The 19,609-nt window shown below is 51.8% G+C and overlaps 2 protein-coding genes across 3 annotated transcripts; both read left to right on the top strand.

The window, feature by feature from the left end:
* The first annotated feature begins 11,212 nt into the window (after window positions 1–11,212).
* On the top strand, window positions 11,213–14,356 carry LOC116077453 (fibroin heavy chain-like). Its single transcript, XM_031352012.1, has 11 exons — window positions 11,213–11,236; window positions 11,635–11,664; window positions 11,989–12,018; window positions 12,109–12,141; window positions 12,229–12,288; window positions 12,805–12,837; window positions 13,612–13,647; window positions 14,009–14,038; window positions 14,117–14,149; window positions 14,238–14,273; window positions 14,325–14,356. Exons 4-11 carry the CDS (start codon window positions 12,123–12,125, stop codon window positions 14,354–14,356), a joined length of 279 nt encoding a protein of 92 aa, XP_031207872.1. The 5' UTR covers window positions 11,213–11,236; window positions 11,635–11,664; window positions 11,989–12,018; window positions 12,109–12,122.
* A 757-nt stretch (window positions 14,357–15,113) lies between these two features.
* Window positions 15,114–18,900, top strand: LOC116078297. 2 transcript variants are annotated; one of them, XM_031353385.1, is made up of 12 exons: window positions 15,114–15,144; window positions 15,441–15,572; window positions 15,722–15,769; window positions 16,071–16,112; window positions 16,232–16,264; window positions 17,600–17,638; window positions 17,732–17,761; window positions 17,852–17,911; window positions 18,073–18,150; window positions 18,409–18,450; window positions 18,551–18,592; window positions 18,737–18,900. In XM_031353385.1, the coding sequence occupies exons 1-12, from the start codon at window positions 15,129–15,131 to the stop codon at window positions 18,760–18,762; spliced, it is 588 nt and encodes a 195-aa protein (XP_031209245.1). In that variant the 5' UTR covers window positions 15,114–15,128; the 3' UTR covers window positions 18,763–18,900. The 2 variants fall into 2 exon arrangements, with proteins under 2 accessions (XP_031209245.1, XP_031209244.1); XM_031353384.1 differs by having other exon boundaries at window positions 17,579–17,638.
* The last annotated feature ends 709 nt before the right edge of the window (window positions 18,901–19,609 follow it).

Raw genomic sequence — 19,609 nt, 5'->3', positions numbered from 1 at the left:
AAACAGAAGGCCTGGCCTGGAAAGATGGCTCAGTGGTTAAGAGTACTGACTGCTCTTCCAAAGGTCCTGAGTTCAAATCTTAGCAACCATATGGTGGCTCACAACCATCCGTAAAGAGATCTGACGCCCTCTTCTGGTGTGTCTGAAGACAGCTACTTACATATAATAAATAAACAAACAAATAAATCAATAAATCTTTTTTTAAAAAAGAAAAAAAAAAAAGAAAGAAACAGAAGGCCAAAAAGCAAAAGTTTGATTTAGAAAGTGAAAGTTGACATGGAGGACCCCCTGGAGAAGGTTGATTTAGTGCTTTTTATCAGTAGAGGTGAGAGCCCCTAGAGTTCTCAACCTGTGGGTGGCAACCCACAGACCTTTCCACAGAGGTTGCCTAAGACCGTCAGACACAGACATTTACATTACCGTTCATAACAGTAGAAAATTACAGTTATGAAGTGGCAACAGTAACAATTTTATGGTTGGGGGTCACCACAACATGAGGACCTGTATTTTGAAGGGTTGCAGGGTTAGGATGATGGAGAACCACTGCTCTAGTGTAAAAGTCTTCTCTCTCTTTGATGCAATGGGCCCACAGGTTGCATTGGTCAAGACAAGAGCAGCTGCTGGTTAAGTCAGGAGCCACCTCTACCCATACTGCGGTGGCACAGACAGAGGCATGTTCCCAAAGGAATCAAAACCAGGACTCTTAGCTGGGCATGGTAGTGCATGCCTTTAATCCCAGTACTCAGAACCAGAAGCAGGCAGATCTCTCAGAGTTTGGGGTCAGCCTGGTTTCCATTGCAAGTCTAGGCCAGCCAAGACTATATGTAGAGACCTTGTCTCAACAACAACAACAAAAACAAAAAACAAAACACTAGGACTCTTGCACTGGAGACAGGTGCTCCATTCTACAAGCCCCACCCCTCGTCCAGGGGATCCCCCCCAAACACCCCCAGTGTGACGCTTTCCCATAACAGTACCACAGAGCACTACACACTTCCCAGACTCTTAGGAAGATTCTCTTGCTCAGATGGGATCACAAAAGGAGAGGAGTGAGAAGAAAGAGAGGCAAAGATGATGCTCAAATGGGACTATGGAGAACGGAAGGAAGCCGTGATGGAGCTTCTGAGGACTGGCTGTCTTCTATTTCTGTTGCATAGTGATTATGAGCATTTGTGACATTGTATATTTCTGTCTAGTGTATGCTTGCTTCTTTATGTATATCATATATCATGGTTGCAACAATTCTAATAATTGACGGGGGATGGGAGAGGTCAGCTTTGCCCATTTGTGGGTGCCTGGATAATGTCTGGGAAGGTGTCCCAAAGGCAGCCAAGAAAAATCGGAAGCTCAGATCTGGCCTAAAGAGCTGCCGACACAGGGTGGAGGGGGCAGCTGAGGGGCAGCAGTGCAGCTGCCGGTACAGGAGGCGTCTGCCCACAGGCGCCTGGCTGCGCCTCCAGCTGTCCTCCCAAATTCCCACTCTCACAGGTGCTGCTGGAGGTTCAGCAACTGTCAGGGAATCCTTTGATACAGACTGCCATTTTAGGTAACATGTGTCCTAGGCATCAGTCCTGCGTGTTCAGCAGCTACTATCTCCTTGCCCTTAATCCCTGCCAGACCCCTCTTCTGTTTAGATATTTGGATACTGGGCCATGTCCCCTGTCCCCTTCAGCTCAGGGTGCTCAGCAGCCTAGACTAGTGCTCTTGCAGGGGCTGTTTGAGCTCCCAACTCTGTTCTTAGACTACCTGGATGGAGCAGTATGGTGATTCCGCAGGGCTTGAGCAGACTTCAAGCTGGCCCAAGGACCCAGGCTGGCTGGTATTTTCCACATGCCTGTGCCAGCTCCCAAGCAGCCTGGCACAGCCAAGCATACCTCCCGTGTAGTCCCTTGGAATCTCTCCCTTTGCTTCCCTGGCACCCTGCAATGAGTACTGTGTGTCTGTATGTCTGATTCTGCTTAGGGGGCCCCCAGCTGTCTCTGCTCTGAAGCTTACTGACATAACTGGGCCTGGGCCTGCTCAGGAGAATGGGGAAGGTTAAGAGCAGGAGAGAAGCCCCTGGAGTGCTTGGCATCAGACTCTAGCCCAACTGCCAAATGCCTCTTCTTCTCTGCCTCTGTTTCCCCATCTACAAAACAAGACGTCCCAGTAGCTCTGGCCCCTGGCTTTTACTGCCATCACTTTGGAGGAAAGTACTCAGCCTCAGAAAGGCCAGATGCCTGCCCAAGGTCCAAGGTCAACTCACCTACCTGCCTAGGAGCCACTCAGTGGCCTTTCAGGGAAACCAATCAGGAAAACAGGGAACTGATGCCCATGACCTTGAGGCAAAGCAGTGTAGCATGAAAGTTCATTCTGTCCAGTTGTTCTGGACTCAAAGGGAGTGGTTGGGGCTGGAGCACCCCTGTGTTCTTCTCAGTGACTAGTGGAAGATGCAGTCCACTTGACTCCCAGAAGGATGGATATGGGCAAGCAGGATGCTGCTGTACTGAGGAGCTGGGCTAAGGGACCCTGGTTTTTTCACAAAAGGTGAATCTTTTGGGGGAAGGTAGAGAGATACCAGGGGACTGGTCATATGCACCCATGTCTGTAGGAGTCCAGAGTTGGGAGGGATTATCAGTGGGGTGTAGCCCTGAGTTCAGGGTTTCCAAGAGTGGAGTGATCTATAGTGCTAGCCTGGTGCTGGGGTTGACCTATGACTAAAGGGTGCTGGGCACTAGTCTGCTTGCTGGCTGCAAAAACTGAGCTTCCAAGTGTGGTGGGCTCAGAGGCCCCCATCGTCTTCAGACCTCCACCCTGTCTGGAAGCCAGCACTGGAAAAGTGGTCTCCTCAGCCAGCAGCTCCAGGAGGGCCTGAGGGTTGAGAACAGCCAACAGACAGGATGTGGGGCTTTCTGGACTTGAGTCCAGGGTCCAGGTTCTGAGTCAATGCTGTCCTCGGCCAGCTCAGTGGGGTCCACAGATTCACTTTGCTATGAGTGGGGGCATTTCCTGGCAAGATCCCACCCTAGTGTATCCCAGGCTTGCCTCTCCTAAGCCCAACCTGCCAGGCCCCCTGCAGCAAACCCAGCTCCACGTTCAACTGTCCAGGCCCCAGGAATGAAAGGTGTGCCAGTCCCCAAGCACCCTGCACAGCCTGCCCCATCCATCCTAAGCAACAGATCCTGAGTTTACCCCTAAAGTCAATTCGGATAAAGAAGAGAAGACAGCAGAAAATGGAGTAATCTATCCCTATGTGCCACTGCCCCACCCCCAAGGGAATGAGGAAGAGCACAGGATGAGGACTGGATGTTGGGGTACTCCTCTAGCAAGCCAGTCCTGGATTGGGGGCAAAAAGGTGCGTTTCTAGTGATTCATGGAGGAATCAGACAGGAAAAGAGCTAGTCTCTTGTGACCACTATCTGAGAGTTCCATAGCTTCTGATACACTGTTGCATTTTCCTCTTGCCTTTCTAGTAACACTATTAACTTTCCTAGGGCTCTGGGCCAGCTGTGAGCAGATCTCTTGCCTTGCCCCGACCTTTTCCACAGCTGTGTTTAGGCTGAGCCTAGAGTGCCAGCCTGCTCCTCCCCAGTGGCTGGGGGAACATCTGAACCCCTTCTAGCCTGGTGCCAGGGCCATAGTCACTGACAGGGTGGAGGAGCCCCAGGGAGGCTTATCCCAGCTGTCAGCACCAATGATGGATGAGGGGGTACATTATAGGGAGTCCCAGAGACCAGGCGCCTGTTCTGCTCCAGGGGGGAAACCCCTGGACTGGCCTCCTGGGGTCTACAAGCAGAGCCTCTGCCCCCTCACAGCTGGGGACCTGAAGAAGGACTATCCCAGTAAGGCTGCTTAAAGGCCCAAAGGCTGCTGAGCCTTCGCACTCCCTGGACATCATGGGCATCAGGGTCTTTCCCGTTGCTCTCTTCCTGCTCTGCCTGATTTCTGAGAGCTTGCAAGGCGGTGAGGGTTGGCTTCTAGAGAGGGTCTGGGCTGTGACTGGGGCTGAGATTTGACTAGAACATGAGTTAGACAGCTAGGTTCTGGGGGTGGGGATGGAATGAATGCAGTTGGTAGTGTTTCCAGTACAATCAGGAGTTCACGATCATTCTTGGCTTCATGGCTATATGATTACACAGCAAGTTTGAGGCTAGACTGGGGTACATAAGCCCCCTCCCAAAGTCTGAGTTCCAGAATGATCAGGTTTGGGTGGGCATTGGGGTTAGGGGAGCCTGGGCAAGCAGAGAATTCAAATGAGGAAGATTTTAGGTGCATTGCACTAGAGGTAGATGTATGTCTGGGTCTAGCCTTCGTTCAGTTTCTGAGATCACAGCCCTGAATTGTAAGTACTCTTTGCTTCCCTAGGACTTCCCCGACTCCCTCCCAACCTAGGGAAAGGTAAGTGGCCCTCTGGATACTTTTGATCTTAGGGACCATAGGAGCTTTCTAGATATTCCCTAGATATTCCCCAGCTCTGAGATTCCAGATACAAAGGCCAGGAGAGCATGGAGTCTCTTCCCCGCAGGCAGTATTAGCAATGTCTGCTGGAGGATTCGAAGCTCAGAAACTCATCTTCTTGGAAGAGTTGGGAGGTTTGTCCCTGAGAATATAGGGTCCCTGGAGGAGGAGCCTGGAGAGTGGGGTGTGACAGCAGGAGGAAGGTGGCTGTGGCAGCATCTAAGGGCAGAGTGCTACAATGGGACAGGAGCAGAGGACCAGTGAGCGGAGAGGCTTCAAGGCTTTGGGACTGAGCATCATGAGTGGGGCCTATGGAGTTCTAAGGGTAGGAGGAGGGATCCCTGGCACTAGATGAAGAGGAGGAGAAGGAGGAACAGGAAGGGTCCAAAGATGAGGCTGTGGGGAGGGGGGGGTATAACACAGTGAATAGGAGAGCAAAGTGCGCTCTGCCCCGCAAATATCCAGGGGTATACCTTTCGCACCCCCATCTATGCCAGGAACCAATCTTCAGGTCCCTCAATCCCAGACTAGCCCCTGGTTCTGTCCTTATACCTCCTGTGACCAGAAGGGACACTGAGATTCAGAAACAGAGATTTAGTGTCTTGGTTCCCTTCTCTCTCTCTCTCTCTCTCTCTCTCTCTCTCTCTCTCTCCACTTTAATTTATTTATACTGTATCTGTCTTCAGACACACCAGAAGAAGGCATCAAATCCCATTATAGATGGTTGTGAGCCACCATGCGGTTGCTGGGACATGAACTCAGGACTTTTGGCCTGGTTCCCTTCTCAGTCCTCTCCAACTCAACAGGCTTTGGCAGCCCAGATATGAAGCTGAGTCTTCAGAGGTGTAAGCAGAGTGGCCCAGAGGCTCCCACCCTACTGTACCTCCCTAAACTAAACCCCTCATTTCCCCTCCAGGCTACAGCCCCTCCAGTGGACTGGGAACAGGGGAGGGGAGGGGAGAATCGGGGCCAGGGCCAGGACACTCTGGTCTCTCTCCCTAACAAAGGAAAGTAAGACAGCACAGGGAGAGAGGACACAGGCAGGATTGTGGGGAGCTGGGTGTGGTGGTTCATACCAGTAAACCCCAAACTCTGAACTTGAGGCAGAAATATTTCTGAGAACTCAAGTCAGCCTGGACTGCACAGTGAGTCCCAGGCCTGCTTGGGTTGTGGAGTAAGGCTGTATTCTACCCCCATGCCCCATCCTCCGAGGAAGGTAGGGATGTAGAGATGAACACTGGGTACTTGGTAGATGCCCATTCTTCTTCTCATGGTTTGATCTGAGCGTAGTCCCAGAAGGTGGGGAGACCCACTGATGAGAATGACTATGTAAGTAATGGGTAATTCTGGGGAGACCTTCAGCCTGGTGCCCCTAGGTACTCACCTGCTTTCTTTCTCCCCCAGCCTTTGGAAGAGATGCTAAACCTCAAAAGTCAGGTGAGTTCTACCAACCTAGCTCTCTGTCTTTCTGTCTCTCTTTCTCACACCCTCCCCTCTCTAACCAGGATTCAGGAACCCCCAGCAAGGTGAGCATCACCTGGTGGGAGGATGTCAGCATCTGGGGCCTTCTCTTGCCTCTGAGGCAAACTGGTGAATGATAGTGGTTGAGGAGACGTTGGGATATTTTGTTTCTCGTTCCATCTCAGGGAAGACTTTCAAGGATCCTATACCCCCACTTCAGCTGGGACCCCACACTTCCCCAACTCAGCTCTTTCTATCCTCACAGGCTCTCCAACCCAAAATGGCTACGGAACAGGTAGAGGTGGGGCTGCCATGGGGAGAAAGGAATCAAGGGTTGTCCCTAGGGAATCCTGTGACCTTCAGATGACCTTCACCTCTTTCTCAGGTGTTGGAGGAGGCATGAAACCTCCAAAGCCAGGTGATCCCTCCTCAGATGCTTCCTGGTTTCCCCACCTCTGCAACCTCCCTGTATCTTCCTGACACCTTCCGCACCTCTACAGCCACCCCACCATGTGCCTCCCTGACAACCCTACCCTGTCTCCATGGTGTTTGGTCTAGAATCAGGGCCTTTCCCAAGTATAATATCCTATTTCTAAGGTGTAGGAAAATGGGGGTGTTCCTGTTTGAGGGTGTGGTCCTACTAGGATAATTCCTCTGAGCCTCAAGGATAGTAAGGAAGGCAGGAGGCATGGCAACCTCTGGCATCAGGTGTGGGGAGGGGAGAACAGGGCACCTTGTCCCACCACTACTTTATTTAAGATTTATTTATTTTATTTATATGAGTAACTGTCTTCAGACACACCAGAAGAGGGCATCAGATCCCATTACAGATGTTTGTGAGCCACCATGTGGTTGCTGGGAATTGAACTTAGGACCTCTAGAATAGCAGTCAGTGCTCTTAACCACGGAGCCATCTCTCCAGCCATCTCACCACCACTTTAGCTGGGCCTCAGACACCAACTTAGGCCCCTTAGTTCACAATGGATATGGAACAGAGAACCCGGAAGGAGGCTCGGCCCCAGGGGTGCCATCATCTGCCTTGTTTCTCTCCTCAGGCTTTGGAGGGGTGGTGAAGCACAAGAAATCAGGTGAGAGCTCTCTCCATACCTGTTCCTCCGAAGCCTGATGCCCCCAACCCTCTCTTTATTCTTTTTTCTGGCTCTTTCAACCCAGGCTATGGACCTGGAGCATTTCCAGGAGCGGGCGGGACTCAGCCAGGTAAGGACCACTGGATACAAAAGGAGAGAGGTTGGTTCTGGATGAAGGTAGGGCTCAGCTTTCCATCTGACCCAGGCCTGGGAAGAGAGAATCCAAGCTGGGGGCTTGAAGATCCTGCCCTGCCCATGTCTTAGCTACATCTCTTCCCATGGCTCCCTGCATCCCTCCAACATGCCCACCCATGCCCTACCACTTTCTCCCCAGGATTTAATGGCAGAAATGGCTTGGGCATCAGTACATCCCCTAAGGCAGGAAGCCTGCCAGGTGAGAGGAACTGGGCAGTGACTGTGGGGGTGCAGGTGGTGAAGAGGGGTCAGGGCACAGTTTTATTCTAAGGACAGGAATGTCAATCTTGTTATATTTCTCTCTGGCCCGGAAGGGGGCATGGGACCTCAGAAACCAGGAGGCAAAGGTAGGTGGACCTCTTTCTCCTGCACTGGTTTTGTTTACTGTTTGTTTTCTCTGTGATGTTCTATCCCCAGTTCAGAGCTGTCATCTCTAGGTTCCAGCTTTCCTTGTCCCAAGCTCTGCCTCTGCATTTCGTCTTAAGAACAGCTCCCTTCACTGGCCTGCCAGGCCTACTGCTTGAGAAGTGTGTCCAGTCTAGGGATGGTTTTCTGGGCTGATCTTTGGGCATGTTCCCTAAGAGAACTGCTGGGGGCTTGGGCCACAAATGTCTGGGATAGGGATACCATGAGAGAGGTCCAGACAAGCTCAGTTTAGCCTTATTCTGGCCAGGCTGTAGCCTCTGCCTCTCTTTACCCACAGCCCCTGCACCTGTACCATGGGCCAGGTACAGAGGGATGGAAGGAGTTGGGGTATGTGCTAAGGTTGGGGTTCTGGGGAGCTCTTGCTTCCTCACCTGTTTCTATGTCTTTCTCAGGTACCACAGAGGGCATGAAACCTCCAAAGCCAGGTGAGGCCTGCCCTGTGCCAGTGTCCCTGGGCAGCACACTCACCCCGCACAGCCTGGCCTCGCTTACTCCTTTCTGCTGTCTCCCAGGGTTCAGCAATGGGAATGGAATAGGAGCTGGGGCCTTCCCAGGAGCTGGAGCCCAGCCAGGTGAGGGCACCAGGGTCAAACTGGAGGTCTGGAGATAAGGGTAAAAGATAATCTAGGAGAAGTCAGAAAGTCATGGACTGGGAGAACAAAGGCTGATTTCTGGTACATGGCTTTAATCCCGTGCCTAGGAGGCAAAGGTAGGTGAACCTCTATGATCTCTGGGTCAGCCTAATATATGTTTATAGAGAGAATTTCAGTGCAGGTAAGACTGTATAGTGAGACTTTCTCAGTAAGTAAATAATAGTAAATTGGTGGTATACACCTTAATCCCAGCCCTCGAGAGGCAGAGGCAGGCAGATCTCTGAGTCCAAGGCCAGCCTGGTCTACAGGACAGTCAAGGCTACACAGAGAAACCCTGTCCCAAACATTGTGGGAAGATAGTGGGAAGGGGATAAAAGAAGGCAATGATGTTTCTATGTGCAGGCATGCTTGTGTGTGTGTGTGTGTGTGTGTGTGTGTGTGTGTGTGAGAGAGAGAGAGAGAGAGAGAGAGAGAGAGAGAGAGAGAGAAAGAGAGAGAATAATCAAATTAATCAAATGCATGAATAAAATTGTCACAAAGGGCCCGGCAGTGGTGGCGCATGCCTCTAATCCCAGCACTTGGGAGGCAGAGGCAGGTGGAAAAACAAAAAACAAAAAATGAAACAAAACAAAAATTGTCACAAAGAATTTTAAAATAGATTAAAATAAATAAAGTTATGGAATATAGTTTAGTGGGATGGGCGCTTCCTCAGTGTTCACAGAGCCTCAAAAAAAAATTTTTTTTTTGAGACAGGGTTTCTCTGTGTAGCCCTGGCTGTCCTGGAACTCACTCTTGTAGACCAGGCTGGCCTCGGACTCAGAATTCCACTTCCCAAGTGCTGGGATTAAAGGCATGCGCCACCACTGCCTGGCACAGAGCCTCAAATTTAACCTCTAGTGCTGAAAAAAAAAAAAAAGAAAGAAAGAAAAGAAAGGAAGAAAGAGAGAAACAAGAATGTCAATTTCTTGGGTGATAGGAGTAGTGATGGGATCTGCACATGACTCAGTTTCCCTGGGTCTTCCCCCAGGCTTGGGAGCTGGCATGAAGCCTCAGAAGCCAGGTGAGCAGGCACCTGTTCATCCCATTGCCCTCTTAGCTCTGTCCTCACCTACCTGAGACCTTTTACTCCCAAGCCCTCCTCAGACCAGCTGCTCACACCCACTTTTCTCCTTAGGGTTTGGCAATGGAAACACCCTGGGGTTCCAGTCAGGTAAGCACATGGATGGTGGCAGGTCCAGTGCCCACCTGGGCACCTGAGGCAGGGGTTCTAGAGCTTACTCACGTGACCAATCTCCCAAGTTCACCCCTCAGCCAGACCTGGTGGACACCATGGAGCTCAAATTCAACTTATATAAAGGCTGGTGAGCTCACTTTATGGGACAAGAACCAAAGCTCCTGCAGGACATGGTGGCTTACCCCGGTGATCTCCATGCTCAGGGGCCAGGGCAGGAGAATCAAGAGTTCCAGGGCAGTTTGGGAGATATGGTGAATTCCGGGCTAGTGTGAGGAACAAAGCATAGCCTGGTGGTCTAAGTCTGCAATCCTAGCTCTAGGGATGTATCTAACAGCCAGCTAGAGACCCAGGCTCAGCTATAAGAAACATTGTCTCGAAAGCAAAACGAAGCTAAACAGAGATGAAGTTTTTTCTTTTTCTTTTTCTTTTTTTTCAAGACAGGGTTTCTCTGTGTAGCCTTGGCTGTCCTGGAACTCACTCTGTAAACCTGGTTGGCCTCGAACTCAGAAATCTGCCTGCCTCGGCCTCCCAAGTGCTGGGATTAAAGGTGTGTGCCACCACTGCCTGGCAGTGATAGGTCTTTAATCCCAGCACTCAAAAGGTAGAAACATGCACATATGTGAGTTCAAGGACAGCCTATTCTATAGAGAGGGTCCCAGACCACTTAAGGCTACATATAGTGAGAACCTGTCTCAAAACAAACAAACAACAACAAAACATTCAACTGGGAAGGAATTTAAAGGGGGAGGAACAGGTCCACAGGCAAGGCAGGCCACACCGAGAGCTGAGCAGCAGCTTCACACCCCTTGAGGTGCATCCACTGTTTCTACATCAACTCCCTCTTCTCCCAATCAGGTCCTGCAGTCCAGAATGGTTTTGGAGCAGGTAAGGGGGCGGGGGAAGGGCAGAGACAGATGCAGGGTGTCCTGGGCTGAGTTTCTAGAAAGAAGCTGGCCCAGAGATGGGGCACCCACCTGTACATCTCTTCCGGGCTTTGGAGGAGTTGGAAAAGCCCAGAAGCTAGGTGAGACTCTTACTGCATCCATCCTTGTTATATACAACTGCATTTCTCCCGGACTCCAATCTCATTCCTTTTACTCCCCAGGACTTGGGAACGGAAATGGGCAGGGAGCTGGGGCCTTTCTGGGAACTGGAGCCCAGCCAGGTGAAGCCCTGTAATTTTTCAAGCCCCCTGGATAGGAGTGCTAATGTGGAGGCCTAAAAGTCTCTCTTCTTCCCCAGGCCTTGGAGGAGGACTAAGACCCCAGAAGCCAGGTGAGAACCAGCCACTTGATTTCCAGCTTAACCCCACACAGCAAACACTCGGTGGACATACCACACCCATTCTCAGCTAGCCAGGTGTAGAAGCCCAAGGTATGCTGGGAAGGCAGACAGGACAACAGCACAGTACTACGGCTGTCACAAGAGCCACCCTGAGCATTCTAGAACAGAAGTAGAAGCTGGGAGTAGGCAGTGGTCCACCAAAAATTGGTGAAGGCTTGAGGAACATTGGCGAGAGACCCACAGAAAGAAGTTGTGGGCTATAGAAATGGCCGAGGGACCAACAAGGCAGGAGATAGTATTGATGAAGGAGGAGGAAGTTTTTCTGGCTGGCTGTGATACCTGAAGATGGACCCAGGCAACTGGATATGGCCTCCAGAGCTTTAGAGAGGCAAGACCCAAGAAGAAGGTTAAAAGCCCATCATAACAGACGATAGAACCATCACCTTCTAGAACATGATCAGAAGAAAGAAACCCAAGAAGAGACCGAGAAGCAGCAGAGGACAGAACAGGGACAGAAAGTGAGGGACTGCCAGAGCTGGACCCGGGGGTTAAAAGCTCTGGCAGGGCCACTATATGCAATGTAGGTCTTAATACCCAGAAGCCACTAGGGGCATGGTGAGAACATGCAAGGACTCAGTGCTTCAGGATGGGGCAAGGAAAGCAAGAAAGGTATAGGGAGCCAGCACACATATGACTGCCGCTGCCCCAAGACCCATGCACAGCTGTCTGTGGGTGGCTGGCGATGGAGCGTCAAGACTTGGGCAGAGAGATGCCTGACATTCAGAGACTCTTGTTTTTCCCCAACTAGGCCCTGCACCTCAGAATGGCTATGGACCAGGCAGGAGCAGGGCTGGGCTCCTTAGGAGGCCCCCAAATAGGAATCCAGGTCCCTCACCTTGATCTGTCTTTCCTCCAGGCTACGAAGGTGTGAAGCCCCAGAAACCAGGTAAACCCTGTTCTGACCTGTTTCTCTCCTGGAGACCCGAGCTTCCCTCCATTCAGTCACACCCTTCTGTGCCCCCAGGATTTGGGAACAGAAATGGATTTGGCCTGAAAGTCCAGCCTGGTGATAGTGGTGGGCTCTTGGGTGGAGTCCACATGCCTATAAACCTGCTTTCCCCTCCCAGGCTTTGAAGGACAGGGCCAGTCAGTGGGGCGGGGAGGGAGAGGGGTTAGGAAAGTACTCAGGTTCTGTAGATTGCCACCCGGCCATAAAGTTGGGACTCAACTTTTGTCTTTTGTCCCTTGTTAATCCTTCTCATTCCCACAGGGCCTCAAGCTCAGAATGGCCATGGGCCAGGTACAGAGGGATGGAAGGAGTTGGGGTATGTGCTAAGGTTGGGGTTCTGGAGAGCTCTTACTTCCTCACCTGTCTCTATGTCTTTCTCAGGTACCACAGAGGGCATGAAACCTCCAAAGCCAGGTGAGGCCTGCCCTGTGCCAGTGTCCCTGGGCAGCACACTCACCCCGCACAGCCTGGCCTCGCTTACTCCTTTCTGCTGTCTCCCAGGGTTCAGCAATGGGAATGGAATAGGAGCTGGGGCCTTCCCAGGAGCTGGAGCCCAGCCAGGTGAGGGCACCAGGAAACTGGGAGAGGTCAGAGCCAGGGTGCTAAGGTTCTGAAGGAGACTTTCCTGAGTCTTTACCTGTTCCCCATTTCTCTCTCTTGCTTTGGAGCGCAAGCAGAGCCCCCGAAGGCAGGTGAGATCACTTCTGCCAATGACTCTGTCCTCTCCCAAGTTTAGTGCTGGCTCCCCTGTTGTTCCCCAGGGTTTGCTAATGGGACTGGTGAGACAGGGACCTGAGGGACCCACATCTGGTCCTGTGCTCCCCTTCCAGGCCGCAGAAAGGGGCTGCTGAGAGCAGGCCTCCAGAATTCTAGGTTCCTTGTTTTGTACAAAGAGACCTTCCCCTTCCCCTCCGCTGAGCCCCAAATCCTACTTTCCCCTTCACATAGGCCTGACAGACTAGTATGGAATTGGAGGAGGGAGAGGCAGGGGCCAGGGCGACTGGAAGACTTTTATATGTGTATGAGGGTGGGGTGGGGATGAGCAAGCAAGGGGTCACCAGTGCATGTCTCCTACAGGTTTTGGAGAGGGCAGGAAACCCCAGAAGGCAGGTAAGTCTTGTCTACTTTGGGTCTGTCTCTGTCTTAGTTTGGGTTTCTATTACTGTGATAAAACACCATGACCAAAGCAACTTGGGGAGAGAAGGCTTTATTTAGCCTTAAATGTCCTGATTACTGTCTTTCACAAAGGGAAGACAGGGTAAGACAGGGGCAGGCACTGAAGCAGAGCCCATGGAGGAGTGCTGCTTACTGGCTCGCTCCTCCTGGCCTCCCTAGCTTACTTTCTTATACACAGGACCACAGCACTGTCCACAGTGAGCTGGACCCTTCAACACCAATCTCCTATCAAGAAAATGGCCCACGAGCCAATTTGATGCAGGCATTTTCTCAGTTCAGGGGCCCTCTTCCCAGAAGCTCTTGGCTTGTATCAAGTTGACAAAAACCAACCAGCGCAGTACACTGACCGTGCAGTCCCGCATCCATAAACACCACACCACACCTCCACTCCCATCTCTCTTTAACACAATGGGCTGACAGCTGGGGGTCTTTCCTAGAACAGGATCCCAGCCAGGTGAAGACCCTAAGACAAAGACAGGCCTCTTAGAGGTCTGGAGCTGGGACCACAAAGGTCTGGATTGAGTGGTGGACAGATGGGTGTGGTCTATCCTGAGGCTTGGGGTCTGTGTCTTCCTTCGTAGACCTGGATGGGGAATGAAGCCTCCTAGCTGGGCACCGAGGAGTCTGGGGAGAGGAAAGTCCCCTGCCTGCCTTGGAGATTGCCTTCTCTCGAGGGCCCTATCTCACCCCACTCTCTTCTCTCTCCAGGATATGGGAACGGAAATGGACTGGATGCCCTGCCAGGTGTGGGTGGCAAACCAGGCAGGGGCTAGGGGTAGGTGTCAGGAGGAAAGGGGTTGAGGGGGTTTCCTGATACAACTGTCTCTTGACAGATGTAGGAGTAGGTGGGCAGCTTCAGAAGCCAGGTGAGAAGAGCCTATGTCCTTTCTATCTGTCTCTGCCCTCACCATCCTTGGTCCTTAAGCTCATGGTGGGAGAGGTTTTCCTGTGCTTGACTCCAAGGAGAAGCCAGCCTGAGTCCCTAAATGGAAGGAAGTATGTAAATCAGTAGAACCAGTGGGGATCCTGGCGCTGGGACTCTAAGGGACCCCTCCTGGCCTCTGCATCTGTGGTCCACTGATAGCATCCTCCTCTCCTCCCACAGCCCATGCTGCTCAAAACAGCTATGGACAAGGTAGGAGCAGGGCCAGGCTTATCAGGTGGAGAGGCTGAGAATCCAGCAGCTCTCACCCATACCCTGTGTTTCTTTCAGGTTATGGACTGGACTCGAAGGTTCATAAACCAGGTGAGCCCAGCTGTAGCCTGCCTGTCTTTCTGCATGGCCACCAGCCCTACACTCTCCTTTTTAATGTCTCCTCCCTCTGTATTCCCAGGATTATGGAATGACCATGGGCTTGGAATCCAGCTGGGTAAGGGAGCTTGTGTCTGGCTCCTCTGACACTGACACTGTCCCCTTTCAGGTCTGCAGGGGCAGGCCCAAAGGAGTCTCTAGTTTCTAGCCTGAGTCTTTAGGGTCTCTAGGGAGGCTAAAGCCCCTTCCTCCCTAGTCTGAGGGACCCCACGGCATCTGCAAGCCAGAAGAAGATGCCTCTGCCCTTTATCTCCCTCTGCCTGATAGACATAGCAGTTCCCATAGACATAGCAGTTCCCATCACCTATGGACCAGGAAGGGGAGCGAGAGCTGTAGGCGAGGCTCGATAGAGATGAGAAGAGAGGTCTTTACAGAAGGTGTAACCCACTTTTCTCCATAGGGTACAGAAGAGGGCTGGAACCTAGAGCCTTCCAAGGCCAGGGACCACGGTCAGGTAAGAGGAACAAGCCATCTTGGGCACAGATGGTCCTGGGAAGGGTCAGGAACAAGGTGGGGTCCCCATACACTGTTCATCTCACCTCAGGACTGGGAGAGGCTGGGAGACTTCTGAAGCCAGGTGGAGCCCTTCTGTCTGTCTCCCTGCCCTCCTTGGTATTCCCACCCCTAATGTCAGCCCCACCCTCATAGCCTCCCTCCCTCCTAGGTTACATGCCAGGGAACAGGCTGGGGATCCCACCAGGTGAGTGGTGGGGGCAGAGGCAGGGCACAAGTTTCACTCCTAGGGAAGGGTGTATCTGTGATCAATTCTTTGTCTCCCCCAGGCCTTGGAGCAGGAATGAAACCTCCAAAGACAGGCAAGTCTGCCTCCTGTCTCCAGTCTCTCCCGCATGCCCACCCCATCCTGCCCCTCCCTCACCCTCTTTCTTCTCCAGGATACAACCATGGAAATGGCATGGCACCTCAGCCAGGTGAGTGCTCCTGCCAAGTTGAGAGGGGTCAGACAGCATGGCCAGGGGGTAGAGGGGTTGGGTGGCTGGCAGACAAAAAGCAAGAGCCTTTGCCTATGTGAGCTACCTTATCCCCCTGAGCAGTAACGGCCTACAGAAGCTGGGCTGTCTCTCACATAGTAGACGCCTCCTGAAGATGCTGGGGATGTCCTGGGAGCCACTGCAAACCATGTCATGTTCTGGCACAGGTGTCCCGAGAGGTACAGGGTGAACAGCCACCTGCAGCCAGTTCCTCATGGTCTCCCTCCCTGATCTAGGTCCCTGCAACGGTGGGATTGCTCCAGCACAGCTCCTCCCCAGGCCTCCCACCCCAGTCCCTTCAGATAAAGGAGGTGGCTGGGGCCTGAAATCCCAGCTCCCACCCCCAGTGCGGAATGGTAAAATCCCAGGTCAGTGTGGAGCTTGGGGGTAGGATGGCACCAGGAGGTACGTGGCTTTGGGAGGGTCTGGGTCTGGCTACATGTTCTGGTGTCATATCACTTGAACTGAAGCTCAGAGAGGCCCTGTTCTGGGCTCATTTCTGTGCCCCTCATTGTAGCACCAACCCCGGCCATGCAGTGGGGACCACCGAAGTCTCAAAAAGCTGGTACGTAAGTCTCCAACTCCTGTGTCTCAGAGGAACAAACCCTCAACTTCTCTCTGCCTGTCTCTGGGTATCAGGGCATCCGTCGCCCTGTTCTCAAGCTGCCTCAGGTACTCTAAGGCCAGGAAGGCCCTCCCACAGTCTACCCTCAAAGTCTCTCATTGCTAAGGTCTTCCTGTGTTTTTATTCTATGTAAACGGGGCCAGTCCCTGCCTCTTCCTCAAGGTTCCCTAGGTCAATATGTGGCCCCTAAGGAGATCACAAGGTCTTTACCCTCCATCTTTGACCTCCACCTTTTTCACAGGTTACCAGCCCTTCAATGGTTATGGAGCTGGAGCAGAACTGGGTGAGAAGGCTCTTTCCTCTCCCCTCCCCTTTCTGCATCTCTTTCTCATTGTTCCACTTCCAGAAGAGGGGAGCGAAAGGCCAGGGTCATGTCTGACCCACAGTCTTCTCTCCCCTCAGGCTTCCGTGGTGGCCTCAACCTGCAGAAAGTTGGTGAGCCCTCCAAAATGGCCTTCTGGACTCAAGCAAATCTTTCTTATGGGCAGATCCTTTCTATTTATTCCAGCCTCTCCCATCTCTGTTGCCACTGCCGCCACCTTCTTCTCCTCCTCTTCCTCTTCATCCTCTTCCTCCTCTTTCCCTCCTCCTCTTCTTCCTCCTCTGGTTCCTCTTCCTCTTCTTCTTCCCCCTCTCCCTCTTCTTCCTCCTCTCTTCTTCTTCCTCCTTTCCTCCTCCTCCTCTTCTTCCTCCTCCTTCTCCTTCTTTGGTTTGCTTAGACAGAATCTCACTATGTAGCCTTAGCTGGCCTGGAACTCACTATGTAGACAAGGCTGGCCTGAAATTCATAGAGATCTGCTTACCTCTGCCCCTCTGCCTCCAGAGCACCTAGGTTACAGGCATGCACCACCACTGTTCTATTCCTTATTCCCCCAACACCACTCCTCCACGGTGGTGGCCAGTGCCAGTGTGGCCCTGCCTGAGCTGAAGGCACAGTGACACTCAGAAGGAAGCTAGGAAGAAAGCAGCTTTAGAAGTTGCCCAGACACTTGGGAGGCAGAGGCAGGCAGATTTCTGAGTTCGAGGCCAGCCTGGTCTACAGAGTGAGTTCCAGGACAGCCAGGGCTACACAGAGAAACCCTGTCTCAAAAAATCAAAAAACAAAAAACAGAAGAAGAAGAAGGAGAAGAAGAAGAAGAAGAAGAAGAAGAGGAGGAGGAGGAGGAGGAGTTGCCTAGAGGGAAAGTCAGAGAGGGCTTTTAGAGGTGACGGTGTGATAGTTGAACTGGGGTTAGTTGGATGAGGAGGTACAAGAGTGGTCAGGGTGGATGTAGCCAACACTACACCAGCCTTCTTTTTACTTTTGTTTTTGATATCATCATCAGGTTTTGCTTTCGGTCCTTTGAGACAGGGTCTCTCTACATAGCCCTGGTTGTTCTGGATCTCCCTCTGTAGATCAGGCTGGCCTGGAACTCAGAGATGTGTCCCAAGTGCTGGGATTAAAGTCGTGCACCACCATGCAAGGCCTTTTTACTATTTTCAAAAATGTATCATTATGAGAGAGTGGTGAATGTACTATGGCATACATCTTTATGGGGTCATCTCTCTCCACCTTTACGTGACTTCTAGAAATCACACACTCAGGCTTACCCATCTCATCAGCATCAGCCTCCCAAGTATTTTGTGCCTGCACCACCAGGGGGCGCTCTGCCTCTGTAATCTGAGTTCCTCTTTCTGGATTGCCTTGCTGAGAGCTGGCTATCTGGCTGCCCTGCCTTGGCCCTCCCTGCTTCAGTCTCTCTCACGCAGGTTTCCATTATGGGAATGGAGCTCTGGAAGCTGGAATTTTGCCAGAGACCCTGCAGCCAGGTACCTGGGGAGGGGACGGGACTGAGACTGAGATAGGGGACAGGAAGGTAGACTGAGCACGATCCCCTCTAAACATTCTCTTTCATCTTCCAGGGTTCCCCTCAGCCAATGGCTTTAGGAATGGTGAGTTGGACCCAGGGTACCAGAAACAATGAGGAAGAGGATGGGCCATAGTCAACAGCTGGCTAGGAATAACGAACTGATCCTTTGCAGGACTCAAGGAGGAGACTCTTCTCTATCCTAGAGCAACAGTTCCAACCCTCGAGAGACATGGTAAAATAGAAGTAGTAGTAGTAGTGATGATAATAACAATAACAACAACTACCACCACCCAGCAAACGAGGTCAAGAGGGCTCCAAAATGCAGAGGACTGGGGCCTCTCCAGTGCCCAGTTCTGGGGGGGTACTGCACCAATTCTAGTTCTCCTCCTGCAGGTCAGGCTGGGGCCTTCAAGCTCTGGGGGGCTGGAATGAAGCCAGGATATGGATATGCAGGCCTTGGGATTCAGGAAGGTAAATGGGCAGTGTGAATGAGGGTGGGTAGGCAGTATCAGGGCCCTGAGCCCAGGCCTAACGCACAGCTTGTGGGATAGTGGAGAGAGGGCACTGCATGAGGGCAATGGCTGAGGAAATTGCATGAGGGCACAGGAGAGACCGAAAAGGAAAGCATAAGGCTGAGGGGTGGGGCTGAGCCCAGCCTGAATTCAGTACTGACACTTGGAAGAAAAGAAGGGGTTATGTAGTTTATCAACCCTAACCCCTCTCTCTCAGGGCCCTATGGACAGCTGAGGCCAGAGCATCTGGAGCACTTGGGTGAGTGAGCATCTTTATGAGCCTGGGGTGAAGGAGCTGGGAAGGCAGAAGTCCCCTGGTGTCTCACATGTCCGTTTTGTGGTCTGTGTTGATCCTGAAGTGAAGACAGATACCAACAGCCAGCTGGGAAATGGTTACAGAGGTAAGAGGAGTCATGGTGGCCCATATGCTCCTCTCAGGTGTCCCCAGACCTTGTCAGGGATAGTAGGCTCCAAGGCCTTAGACTGCTGAGTAGTGATCCCAAGAGACATCACTGGTTCTCCAACCTTGTTCTGCCTCTCCTCAGGACACTGTCCTTCTGGGAAATGCTGAATGGAACCTATCCCCCGCCTACCCTGAGGGCCTCTGCATTAGAGCCTGGTCAGAGGAGGAACTCAAGACTTTCCCAAGGCACTGCCCTGCCCTGGGTCTCCTTTGGGCTGAAGTATTAATAAAAGCCATATGATTCCCTGTTGGCATCTGCTCACCATGGAGGGATGATGATTTTGGGGAGGGTGGCACATGGCACTCGTTTCGTCTTGATCCAATCATCAAGTGACAAGGTGGCTCTTTGCCGAGTGGACTCCAAATGGCAGACAGCGAAACAGACTTAAAACCTGTCCCTAGGGAGGGGTGTCATTTGGTCACAGTCTAGTGGAGAGAAAAAAAAAAATCACGCCCAGTCTTTTGACTGGGTATGTACTTCAGGACTGCCTGGAATGCTCAAGACCCTGGGTTTGAACTGAAAAAGAAAGACCTACCTCTAAATAGAGTCATATTCTGAGGTCCTGAGGGTCTAGGATGTAGGGAGTTTTCTTTTTTACCACGCAAAAAAAAAAATGTTTTATAACTTGTTTCAATTTGTAATCCATTTACCACCGTTGTTAAAGAGGCCAGGAATGACGGCTGCTTTCTAACCTTGAAGGGGTGAGGCAGGAGGCCTGAAGAGCTGAGGCATGAGGATTCAGAGTTCAAGGCTACACAGTGTGACCCTATCTCAAAAAAACAAAAACAAAACAAAATTTCTAGAGGATGACCCAAGTTCAATTCCCAGCACTCACACGGTAACTCTCAACTGTCTGTAACCTCAAGGGATCCGACCCCCTCTCTGACTTCCAAGGGCACTGCATGCACATAGTATACAGACAGACATGCAAGCAAAACCCATGCACATAAAATA

The sequence above is a fragment of the Mastomys coucha genome, unplaced genomic scaffold, assembly GCF_008632895.1.
Source record: "Mastomys coucha isolate ucsf_1 unplaced genomic scaffold, UCSF_Mcou_1 pScaffold5, whole genome shotgun sequence".
Classification (NCBI taxonomy): domain Eukaryota; kingdom Metazoa; phylum Chordata; class Mammalia; order Rodentia; family Muridae; genus Mastomys; species Mastomys coucha.
This window is presented reverse-complemented; position numbering and strand designations above follow the sequence as displayed.

Excerpts from the sequence above, each read along its gene's own strand:
- LOC116077453 (XM_031352012.1), top strand. Across the intron at positions 14,150-14,237 it reads CTCGAAGGTTCATAAACCAG|GATTATGGAATGACCATGGG; the intron begins GTGAGCCCAGCT and ends CTGTATTCCCAG. Across the intron at positions 14,274-14,324 it reads TGGGCTTGGAATCCAGCTGG|GTCTGCAGGGGCAGGCCCAA; the intron begins GTAAGGGAGCTT and ends GTCCCCTTTCAG.
- LOC116078297 (XM_031353384.1), top strand. Across the intron at positions 16,113-16,231 it reads TGGAGCTGGAGCAGAACTGG|GCTTCCGTGGTGGCCTCAAC; the intron begins GTGAGAAGGCTC and ends CTCTCCCCTCAG. Across the intron at positions 16,265-17,578 it reads CCTCAACCTGCAGAAAGTTG|GTTTCCATTATGGGAATGGA; the intron begins GTGAGCCCTCCA and ends TCTCTCACGCAG.